At 65.5% G+C, this 11,490-nt stretch overlaps 2 protein-coding genes across 7 annotated transcripts; one reads left to right on the top strand and one right to left on the bottom strand.

Moving 5' to 3' along the window:
• Nucleotides 1–1,903: 1,903 nt before the first annotated feature.
• Nucleotides 1,904–8,502, top strand: TBXA2R (thromboxane A2 receptor). Of its 6 annotated transcripts, none has more exons than XM_085562657.1 (4): nucleotides 2,319–2,406; nucleotides 2,463–2,527; nucleotides 6,700–7,609; nucleotides 8,073–8,502. In XM_085562657.1, exons 3-4 carry the CDS (start codon nucleotides 6,803–6,805, stop codon nucleotides 8,322–8,324), a joined length of 1,059 nt encoding a protein of 352 aa, XP_085418783.1. In that variant the 5' UTR covers nucleotides 2,319–2,406; nucleotides 2,463–2,527; nucleotides 6,700–6,802; the 3' UTR covers nucleotides 8,325–8,502. The 6 variants fall into 6 exon arrangements, with proteins under 6 accessions (XP_085418785.1, XP_085418782.1, XP_085418783.1 ...); XM_085562658.1 differs by having other exon boundaries at nucleotides 2,326–2,356; XM_085562659.1 differs by lacking the exons at nucleotides 2,319–2,406; nucleotides 2,463–2,527 and adding an exon at nucleotides 1,904–2,072.
• Nucleotides 8,503–8,679: 177 nt separating this feature from the next.
• Nucleotides 8,680–11,444, bottom strand: GIPC3 (GIPC PDZ domain containing family member 3). Its single transcript, XM_021528275.4, has 6 exons — nucleotides 11,054–11,444; nucleotides 10,427–10,612; nucleotides 9,933–10,113; nucleotides 9,397–9,509; nucleotides 9,183–9,264; nucleotides 8,680–8,984 (listed from the first exon to the last, which is right to left on the bottom strand). Exons 1-6 carry the CDS (start codon nucleotides 11,300–11,302, stop codon nucleotides 8,833–8,835), a joined length of 963 nt encoding a protein of 320 aa, XP_021383950.1. The 5' UTR covers nucleotides 11,303–11,444; the 3' UTR covers nucleotides 8,680–8,832.
• Nucleotides 11,445–11,490: the final 46 nt, after the last annotated feature.

The following is an 11,490-nucleotide window of genomic DNA, read 5'->3' as shown; positions in this document are numbered from 1 at the left end:
AGTGCCACATCTCTCAGTCCTGGCTGGGGCATGGGAGCCTTTAGTGCTGCTCTGGTGGAGCAGAGAGAGGGATGCTGCTTGGGATATTTCCTTACAGGGGAAAATCCGGATTCCAGAGCCTGCAGTCCCTCCCACACGATGCCTGTGAGGCTCTCCCTGCCCTGGACAAGAAGCAGTTGCACTCTCCAGTATCCTGTTGATGAAGTAGGGGTTCCCAAGGGCCTCTATTGATGTTGAGACAGGTTTTGTCACCTTAGGGACACTTCAGCATTGAGGTGGGACTGGCTGGTGTTGGTCCCACCAGATGATGACCATGGGCACAGCTACATTCCTCTGGGATCACCCCACATGGCTCCATTCCCCACAAGCCTCCTAAGCCCAGGGTATGCCCATTCAGGCAGGCAGGATGAGGTGCTGGTGAGTAGTGCCTGGGGGTGCAGGAAGGCTCTGCCCTGGCTTCACCAAGAGGCCATTTCCTACCTGCATCCAGCCCCTCCCAGTACAGGCCCATGGTGCAGGGACTTAGGGGGCTGTCCTGGTTCCCCAGCACTAGGGCAGAGCCAAGCCTGCTGTGCAGGGCTCTCCAAGCCCTTGGGGGCTGCCCCATGGCTCAGGGGTGTTGCCTTGTCCTGGCTCTGCGGGCGGGATCCAGCTGCAGAGCCACCGTGGGAGCTGGTGCTCAGGAGGCTTCCATTCCTGCCCTGGTCACCCACACTTGTGGGGCTTGGCCTGCCTGCAGATGGGGGTGGGGGACCCCAACTGCCTTGGTCCTGCACATGGGTACCCCCTCCCATCCTGCCAGACATCCCCAGGGCCAGCAGCTGCGCCGGACACGTTCCCTGGCCTCTCCTTCCTGGCAGTTATTTCCAGCTGCTGCCTGTGCAGGGGGGTTTCAGGGCTCAGCACAGGAAGTGAGTGAAGGCCTGGCCAGGGAGGAGGAAACGGGGAAAAAAACCCAAACCCCAAAGCTGGTGATTGGTGCCCTCCCTGTTCAGCTGCCAGGCAAAGCCTCCCTTCCCATAGCCCTTCTCTTTCCCTCCTGGGCACACGCAGAGGTGGGAGAACTCTCCCAACAACGTCCCACTGTATCTCCAGCCAGAACAGGGTCCATATTATCCTCTTCAAGGCACGGCGTTTCCCTGCATGTCTGACTGCATGGGGGTCACTGAGCAGGCACAGGAACCTGAGCCCCGAGAGCTGCTGCAGCCCCTGGGCATGTGCCAGGGCCAGATCAGCGTCTGTGTTCGGCTGAAGCCCCTGACGGCTTTTCCCTGACCTGGCTGCTCTCAGTGCTCCTCCTAGTCCACATCTCCCTGAGCTGTGCCGAGGACACAGCGGCTCGGCCGGGCCACGCCCGGGCGGGGCGGGCGGTGGAGCTGCCCCGTGTCCCATCATCCGTGATGGGCTCAGCTGCTCCCGGGCACACCCCGGCCCCAGCTGGGACAGCAGCGGCGCCCGAGCCTGCGGGCTGGCCCTGCCTTCCACCGGGGCTTTCGCCGCGACAGTCTTTGCTCCAAACCTGGCGGGATGCTGCGCTCTGCATCCTCAGTGCCGAGCCGGTGCTGGGGAAACCTGCCTGGGCACCCACCTGAGCGCCGAGCCGCTGTGCCCCTTGCTCGCCTTGACGGGATGTCCCGCGGACTCCGGCGCTCCAGCGCCGAGGCCAGAGCCGAGCTGTGCCCTCCTCGGCGGAGCACGAGGAGCAGTCCCCGAGGCTATCGTGTCCTGAGACCGGGGGAGGGAACGCTGCCTGGGGACGTGCCACCGCTGCTGGTCTCGGGTTTGGACAGCGCAGCGACATCCCGAGCTCGGAGCTGCCGGGCTGGGAAAACCCCCGGGAGGCGAATCCCCCCAGGGCAGGGACGGCCGGGGCTGCGGGAGCACCCTGGGACCTCCCCCCAGCGCCGGAGCCGCAGCTGCCTCTCCCCTCTCGGGTCCCGGGGTCGCTGCGGGGCTCGGCGGGGACGCCGCCTCTGTGGGACCCCACCGCGGTGCGGGTCCCGCTGGGGGAGCGGCACGGCCGGAGCGCCCGCCTCAAGCCCGCCCGGGCAGGGACTGGCTCGGGTAAACAAGTGAGTAACGGAGCGGGAGCGCAGCCCCGAACGGACCCAGCCGCGGCTGCCTCCGCCAGGGGGGCTCTGGGCACCGGCCCCGCGGGGGCTGCACCGGAGGGACGCTGCCGGGTCCCCGGGGCGCTGCCCGGACCGGGGGCGATGGGGCCGGGGGGCCACCCCCGCCTGAAGGCCCGACCCGAGCAGGGAGGGAGCGGAGAGGGACGGGGCCGGTTCCGGGGGGCGCGGCGAGCCCGGCCTTCCCCCGCCCCGCGGCGGAGCCGAGCCCAGCCGGGCTGAGCCGAGCCGGGCTGAGCCGAGCCGGGCTGAGCCGAGCCGAGACGGGCTGAGCCGAGCCCAGCCGGGCTGAGCCGAGCCGGGCTGAGCCGAGCCGGGCTGAGCCGAGCCCAGCCGGGCTGAGCCGAGCCGGGCTGAGCCGAGCCCAGCCGAGCCGGGTGGGTCCCGCCGGCAGCGAGGTAGGGCTCGGGTCTGTGCGGGGAGGGAGGCGTTGGAGGGGAGCGAGAGATGCGGGGCCAAGGGACAAAGAGGCCGGAAGGCTGGGATGGACGGACAGAGACGGGGACGGGCGGACAGACCGCCGGGCTGGGACGGGCGGAGAGGCTGTGCGGGGCTCGTGGGGCTGTGTAGGACGGTCGGGTCCCCAGCGGCTCCCAAGGCTCCCGGGGCTCCGCCGCCGGCTTCGCGCACAGCCCCGAGGATCGGGGGCGTTTCGAGGGAGGGGAAGCGGAGACCCCATAGAGGGGGACGGAGACATGGTGTCCCCGCTCCCCCCGCTGTCTGTCTGTCCCCGGGACCGAGGGTCCGTGACAGGCATATCTTGAGCGTCCCGTCGGAACCAGGATTTGCTGTCGGGGCTCTCCCGCCGGGACGGGCTCGGGTCCCCCCCCGCCCCCATGTGCCGCTGGCTCCTCTGGGAAGAGCCGGAGAAGGAGGAGGAAAGGCTCAGGAAAGGGTCGGGAAAGGAAGGGTCTATTTCGGGCTGTCGGGGCGGGCGGCCCAGCAGCCTTGAAGCTCTCGAGATGCCGCGACGCTGCGGGCGGAGGCAGCCGCGGGACGGGGGGGCTCTGGTCCCCAGGGCTGCCGAGCCCCAGCTTCTGCACTCCAGGGCACTCGGGTTGATCCTCCCGCCTGCCCGGCTCCGGGGCCCCGGAGATTGTAATGGGGACGGTGCCAGTGGTTTCTCAGTCAGACGAGAGGCTGGAGACCTCTGCCCTGGGCCACAGCAGGGACAGGGAAAACCCCGGCGAGGACAGTTATCATGCCTGAAATGTCCTCTGGCCTGGGTGTTCTAGGGATCTCCCTGGCAGAGACGAGGCCAACTTCTTCAGGAGCAGATCCTAGTGATGGTTGTGGGTCCAGGAAGGAACACTCAGCCCTGCCTCATCTCCATGGCCTTTCCTGTCCTAGCTGATGAACTCGACCTGATTTGATCCCCCAGAGCCCCAGGCTGGAGGGAGGTGGCAGTGGGACCACACCCATCCCTGACAGGTGACACAGTGTCCCATGGGACCACCTGCACTAGGGGCTTCAGGCTGTGGAGACAGAAGAGATCGTGAAGGAAGGTCATTGTCCTGGAGAGCTCCAGCAAGCAGAGTGGCCACACAAGGGATAAATGCAAACACCCTGCAGCATCGCTGCACCGCTGCCCTGTGGCTAAGCACCAGGGGCAGACCCCGGGTCGAGGGTAGCATGGGGTGTGGGGGAGTCACTGCTGTCTGCTTTGGGGGTCCCTTTGCAGGTGTGTGGTGCCTCTCCCAGCCCCCACCCCAGCGTGATGTTGCAAGCCTTCTCCAGACCCCATGCCCAGTCCTGCCTGGGGAAGCCTGGGGAAGCAGTGGGCTGGGGCAGGAGCTGATAAGGAGCAGCTTCCCACACTCCCCATCTGCCTTTCCCTCACTCCCCTCGGATGTGGCCAGGGCAGGAAGCAGTGCCCAGCAGAGGCAGGGCAGCCTTGGTGCATCTGCAGCAGGACCCAAACCTGCAGTGCTGCCAGGAGCCCCCCCCACCCCACTGCCAGTGCCTCACAGCCTCCAATAGAACATTTCAGAGCTAGCTCCTTTCCTCTGGAATTTTACCCCAGCACCCCTTGCCAAACCCTTGCTCCCATGGCATGTCCATTTTGATGGGTCCAGAACCCCATACCCGAGCACAGGGGGTCAGTGGGGGCAGTCCCTGGACTCTGCTGTCCCCACGTGTCCATCCTCCTGCATCCCCCTGTGATGGGGGGAATGGCAGGGGGCGACCCCCCACCCCCACACGAGCCCCTTCCTGGAGGCAGCACTGGTGTGTCCTGGCACAGCAGAGCTTCCCTCGCTCCCAGCCCTGCAGCTGCTGAGTGGCCCTTTGTAAATATTAGATTTTCTCTAAATGTGGTGCCCAGCTGAGGCAGCTCTGCACAGGGGTCCCAGCTGCTCAGCCCCTGGGCCCAGCTCAGAGTCCTCTGAGCCCCGGGGTCCCTGTCCAGGCTGCAGTGGGGTCCAGGCTGTGCTCGTGTCAGGAGGTGAAGGGAGGACAGGGAGGGGATGTAGGTAATGGCGGGATTTGGAGCTTCTGGGGCTGCTGCCTCCTTGCCTGGCCACGGTACCTCTGCAAGGAGACCCCCCCCACCACTGGACACGGTAGGGAGGGGTCATACCCTGCCACAGTGAGCCAGGGACAGCCAGGAGCAGCCTGTGGCTGTGAGCACCCAGCTGACAGGGACAGCAGGGCAGCGTCGCCCCAGGGACTCTTGAAGCCCAGTGAGCAGAGGGAGCCCCCTGGGACACGGGGCACATGTCTGGGGACAGCCCCTGAACAGTGTGGGCAGGTACATGGCAAGGGACAACTGGAGTGGGACTGGCACACCAGGCACTCGCGTGGCATCGCTGTGGGGCAGGGGTGACTTTGTCACCTCTCAGAGGACATGGGAAAGGCTGGTGGCTCCTTAGGGTCTTAGAATGTCACGCTGAGGCCTCAGCACGTGTCTGCAGGGCCGACGCCTCTGGGGCTGACGCGGTCCCTCGGGGACCAGTGAGAACAAACAGCAGCGAGTTTTCGCTCTTGGCTCATGGAAAAAGCCGGGCCCACCCTCACGGTGATTCACCACCAAGCGCCGCCAGCCCCCCACGCAGGACAGGAGAGGGACGGGGCCGAGCCGCCGCCACCGTGCCGGGCCCTTTCCCCGCTGCCTGGGCTGCCGGTCCGGGGCACGGCCGGTCCGGGGCACGGCCGGCGCCCCCGTCCCCCGTGTCACCGGGATGAGGCCCAGGGGGTGTTGCAATGCCTGGCCCCATCCCAGCCCACCCGGGCTGTGGGATCGGCGCGTGCCTCGGGTGCGTGCCGGGGCTCCCAACCCTGCGGCCACCCTCGCACCAGGGGCCGGAGCGGGGCTGGCAGTGAGGGGTGTCTGGGTGGGGCACAGGGCGTGGGGACCCAGAGCCGGGCCAGTGATGGACAAAGAGCCACGATCAGAGCTGGGGTGAGGTTTAACTTCAATGAGGGACAGAGGACAGGTGGCAGTGCCACCCTGCACGAGAGAGGAGCACTGCATGGGGGCTTTGCAGGGGTGACGTGCTGGGGTAGGGCATCTCACTGGGCGTTCTACTGGGGCCACTGGGCTGAGGACCGTGTCAGCCAGGAGGGTGGGCTGGGGGAAGTGGGGTGGTAAGAGCATCCACAGCCTGGAGAACTGGCTCCCAGGAGAAGAGGGGGGGTGTGGTCCCTGTGGGAGTCTGTGCCCCAGAGTATCCAGTCCCCACCATTGCCAGATCTCTGTCCTGTCCCACATCATCCCATTTGCAACTGGACTAATTTGCAATGAAGGGCCACGTAGGACCCAGAGTTGGACTTGATGAACCTTGGGGTCCCTTCCAGCGCAGGATATTCCACGAGTCTATGATTTCCAGATGATTCCCAGCCCAAGTGAGGCAGAGTGATGCTGACTGGGCTGTCCATCACCATGGCCATCCCTGTCACAGCCACTGTCCTGGTGACAAACCCACAGCTCCCAATCTGAGGGGTGCCAGGAAAGCAGAGCAGGTCTGTCACCCTCATTGGCTATGGTTTGGATATGGTGCCAGGGTTGCAGCACAGGTTTGAAGCTGTACCTCAGGTTTCCCCAGCACACTGGAGGAATGGGACATCTTCACAATGAGCCAGGGGTTTACACACAGGGACAGGCAGAGTGTCAGGATCGTGCCATGGTGCAGCTACTCTGCACCTTCAGACTGTGTCCCCCACCATGGATGGAGGGTGATGGCCCAGGGATCTCTGGCTATGTCCCCCTGGGGCAGGAGGGAGCCAGGCTGTCAAAGCTGAGTTTCCCCCAGCACCCGCTGTGGGGACTCAGCCTCATGGCTGCAGCCCCACGTGGCTTCTGGCCCAGGACAGTTAATCCCAGCAGCTGTGGGGCTGCAGCCCTTGGCACCCTCTGCAGCTGTGCCTGGGGACAGCACGAGCCAGGTCCCACCCTGGTGTCCCTCTCCATGGGCTGTGATCCCACCCTGGTGTCCCTCTCCATGGGCTGTGGTCCCACCCTGGTGTCCCTCTCCGCAGACCCTGGAGGACCCCGTATGTGCAGGCTCAGGATGGATGATGGGTGGGCTTGGCCATAGGGAGCAGCCCTAAATTCCCTCTGTTCCCCCCACAGGGCGAGGTGGGATTGGTGCTGGCAGCAGCGGGGGGCTCCTGCCATGGAGCAGAGCCAGGTGGGTGCCTGAGGCTGCTGGAAGGAGCAGGAGGGGGTGTGAGACATGGAGCCCCCCAACAGCAGCACGGCCGGGCAGGCAGACTCGTGCTTCGGGGTGTTCAATGCCAGCGATGGCCGTGCCAGCACACAGAACAGCATCACTTCACCCTGGTTCTCCACAACCTTCGGCCTCATCGGCCTCTGTTCCAACCTCTTTGCCCTCTGTGTCCTGGTCAGCTCCTCCCGCAAGCTCTCCAGCCAGGCCCGCTCCTCCTTCCTCATCTTCCTCTGTGGGCTGGTGGTCACAGACTTCATGGGGCTGCTGGTGACAGCCTCGGTCATCATCCCCTACCACTTCACCAAGTTCTCCTGGGCCAAGGTCGACCCTGGCTGCCACCTCTGCAACTTCCTTGGCTTCTCCATGGTCTTCTTCGGGCAGTGCCCGCTGCTGCTGGGAGCCACCATGGCCGGGGAGCGCTTCTTGGGCATCAACCGCCCCTTCTCCCGCTCCACCAGCCTCTCCAAGCGCCGCGCCTGGGCCATCGTGGGGCTGGTGTGGGGCTTCTCCTGCTTGCTGGGACTGCTGCCGGTGTTCGGCCTGGGGCGCTACACGCTGCAGTTCCCGGGCTCCTGGTGCTTCCTCACCCTCCTGCCCGACACTGGCAACGTCATCTTCTGCCTGCTCTTCGCACTGCTGGGCATCCTCTCCGTGCTGCTCTCCTTCGTCCTCAACACCGTCAGCGTGGTCACGCTCTGCCGCGTCTACCACGACCGCGAGTCGGTGCAGCGGCGCCGTGACAGTGAGGTGGAGATGATGGTGCAGCTCGTGGGCATCATGATCATCGCCACCATCTGCTGGATGCCCCTTCTGGTGAGGCCTCTGTCCTGGCGTGCCCCATCACCACCCCTCCGTGTCCCTCCTGGGTCTTTATGTTCTTTATGTCCCCCGTTCCTCCTTGTGAGGGTCTTTGTGTCACCTGTTCCACCTTGTTTGGTCTCAGTCTTGGTGTGTTCCCCCTACCTCCCTCCAATGTCCCTCCTGGGCCTTGGTGTCCCCCACCCTTCACAGTGAGGTGCCAGCTTTCATTGTGTCCCCTCCATGTCCCTGCTAGGGAGGTCCCAGGTCTGGGGGTGTCCCCTTGGTAAGACCTCCCCTGCCAGTGTCCCCCTGCCACCTCTCTACACCCTGAGTTGGCCCCTGGTGACAGGCAGAGCAGTGCCCCAGACTGGGGCAGACTCCTCCAAGGGACTCTGTGCCTCGACCTTCATCACTTCCCCATCCTGGAGCAGCTCATGGATCCTCCACTGTCATTTTTGTCCCCTTCTCCCTCCAGATCTTCATTGTCCAGACGGTCCTACAGCACTTGCCTGGCCAGGCGCAGGTGCTGCCCACGGACACGCAGGAGATGCTGCTGATCTACATCCGCATGGTCACCTGGAACCAGATCCTGGACCCCTGGGTGTACATCCTGTTCCGCCGGGCCGTGCTGCAGCGTGTGTACCCCCGGCTGCCCCCCCGGCCCTCCATCGTCTCCCTCAGCCCCTCCCTGCCCCGCAAGCTCACCGCTGGCTCTGTCCTGCAGTAGCACCCTGGGGACGGGCGCTGAGCAGGGGGACATGGCCATGCCCCATCCCACACCCACAGGGGATCCTCATTACCCGCACCCAGGGGCTTCCCTCCTCACAAGCCCGACAGCCAAGGGGCTGTCAGGGGGCACAGGGCTGCATCCCCCTCCCTCTCCCAAATAAAGCACAGCTCGTGCAGCTCTTGGTGCCCGCTGGGGGTGACCATCGGGGGCCCCAGGGAGGGTACCTGGGAGGAACCCACCCTGCTGACAATCAGAGCAACAGCCCTTCTCCTCCAGTCTCTCCTTTAATAAGCCACAGCCGCTGCCCACCACACTGGGTGATGTGCAAGGAGGATCCTCAGGAAGGTGGGTGGGTTGGGTGCCTTCTGCCCCCCAAGCCAAGGGGACAGATCTAGGTGCTGATCAGGAGGGTGTGGGGGACAGGATGGGGACCCCCATCAGCACCTCAGTCCCAGATGGGGTGGGGAAGAGGTGGGGGCATGAGGAGAGGACAAAAGTGACCCAGCTACTTCTTATCCCCCTTGGGGTGGCAGACGGCTGCCCACACCTCAGCCACGAACTCCGGGGGGAAGGCGAACTCGCCCAGCACCGAGTCTAGCCCCTGGGCAAGCTGGGCCACGCTGGGGCTGCCCTTGGCAGCCTCCACCATCGTCGAGGCTGTTGGGGAGAAGAGGGAGGTCAGGGCCAGTGGGAGGGGCTGGGACAGGAGCAGGGGCTGAGTCAGGGTCTGGGGGCAGGAGCTGGGTCAGCGCAGGGGCTGGGGCAGGGTTGGGGTGAGGGTCAGGACAGGGGCAGGTCAGTGGTAGGGGTAGGGGCAGGGTCAGTTACAGGTGAGGGTCTGGGCCCCCTCCTCACCCAGCTCACTGTCTCGGATGCCCATGTAACTCTCCAGCAGATCATCCACCCGCCGGGCATCCTCTTCCTCGGAGGGGCTGGGCTGGGGGCGAGGCACCCGGGGGTGAGTGCCGGGCAGCGCATGGAGCACCCAGGGGCAGGGGGATGCTTATCTCCACCCTGGCACAGGGTGAGCCGCCACAGGCTCGGGATGGGGGACTCGGGTGGGCCTTACCCCCTCCTCCAGCACGGCCGGACCCTGTGTCCGCAGCCGCAGCGTTTCCTTCCCGCTGGCCACTCTGCCTTCGCCTGGGGATTTGCCTGTCCGTGTCCGCTGCCCAATCATGTCTGTGCCCCGGGGCGGGGGGTGAGGCACAGGCAGGACTGGGCACCCCCTGCCCCTCGCTGCTCACTGCCCGGCCATCCCCCTGCTGCCCAGGGGCACTGCAGAGTGAGCCGTGTGTGGGACAGGGTGGGGTGTCAGGGGCACCCAGGGGTGCAGGGCGGGGGATGCTCGTGGTTATGGGGTGCTCATGGATGCTCTGGGCAATGCTCACAGAGCAAGGGGGTGCCCAAGGGGTGGGCAGGTGTGGGGGTCCCCATGTGGGTGCCCCAGGGCAGTGGTGTACACACACATAGTGGGGGTCCAGAGGGGTACACAGAGGGGGCAGTAAACCCTGGGAGGCACTCAGTCACTGGGGAGGGGCTGCAGGGCCTGGGGGACAATCCCAGGGTCCCCAGGGCAAGAGCAGGGAGACCTTCCCAACTCACCAAAGGCCTTTTTCGGCTGGACCAGGCGGAGGGTGAAGGGCTGAGCCCGCGGCAGCTCCCGCAGCATCCGGGCCACCTCGTAGTGCCGGCAGCCCACAATGGTGTGGTCGTTGATGGCCTCGATGCTGTCCCCCACACACACTGTCTGCAGCCGGTTGATGATGCTCCCCTCCTTGATCCTCTGGGGACCACGGTGGGACAGGGACACAGCGACCACGCAGCACAAGGGGACAGTCAGACACAGCCCCCATCCCAACCCACACACAACCACCTCAGTGGTCCCACGCCCTTCGGTAGCCAGGTCAGGCAGCGAAGCCCTTCCAAACATCCCCATGGCAGGGAAGATCCCCAGGACCAGGGTGGACCCAGGGAAGGACTGATGTGGGGAGTCAGGGAGGAGCCTGGTGCCAGGAAAGAGATGCACAGGAGATGTCACCTGCAGGGCCACAGTGCCCAGGGCTGCCCCAGCCACGGGTTGCTCCCTGGGGGTTCACCTTGATGAAGGCGTAGCCAGCACCGTTGTCTGTGATGGTGAGGCCAAGAGCGTCCTCTGTCTTGGTCACCTCCACCTCCTTGGTCTCACCCCGGACGTGGGCAAAGATGAAATCCTCCAGGCCAATCTGTCCCCCCAGCAGCTTCTGCATGTCCACTTTGTGCGTGTTGAGCGTGCAGAAGAGGATCTGCCCCGGGGAACCCCATCAGCAGGGACTGGGGATGCCCCAGTAGGGCAAGAGGTGTCAGGGGAGCCACAGCCAGTTCAGGGGGATTCAGTCAGATCTGGGCACTGCTAGAATAGAGGGGCCCAGCGACCCCCAGCCTGTGGGGACCCTGCACTGCCTCATCCCTGTGCACCTTCCCCCAGCTCCGGGCAGCTGGAATCAGACAGGGACTGGCAGCCACAGCTCCCTGCCCACATGCTGGGGGGAAAGTGAAGCACAGAGCCCCCAAGCCCTCCCCAGAAGAGCCAATACAACCCTGAGGCCATAACACTTCCAGAAAATTTTGGCGGCTACATTTGCAAGCATCTGGGGACTCGGGGGAGCACAGGCCACAGACAGTGCCTCAGGGTGGGTGTCCCTGCCTGGGGCATGAAGACCCCGCCCCAGGCCACAGCCCCTCACCTCGGTAGGCGAGATATTGAAGACCTCGGCGATTTTGGCGTAGAGCTCCTTGACGTTGGTGAAGCCCTCGATGCGCCCCGTGGGGCTGCCGTGGGCCAGCTGCGTGTGGAACACCAGCCTGGGCCGGGCACGGGAAGCCCGGGGGGCTGCGGGGCCGGGCGGCTCGGGGGTCCCCGGCTCCTGCCCCACGCCGTTCTCCATGGGGCCGCCCTCGGGGGGCTGCCGGCCGTGCCTGCCCGCCCGCTGCATCCCTGCGGCGCTGCTGAATTATGGATGGGGCTGGCTCCCCGCCGGCCGTAAGGTGATCCCCGCAGCCGGGAACCTGAGCCGGTGGCGCAGGTCACCCGAGGGGATCGGGTGAGCTCTGCCACGTAGGAAGAGCCCAGGCGCCGAGCCAGCACCATCACCTCCTCCCCAGCTGGAGCTGGGGGCTGCAG

Source organism: Lonchura striata, chromosome 28, assembly GCF_050655825.1.
Source record: "Lonchura striata isolate lonStrDom1 chromosome 28, ASM5065582v1, whole genome shotgun sequence".
Lineage (NCBI taxonomy): Eukaryota > Metazoa > Chordata > Aves > Passeriformes > Estrildidae > Lonchura > Lonchura striata.
Note: the sequence above shows the minus strand (reverse complement) of the source record. Positions and strands in the feature narration are given on the sequence as shown.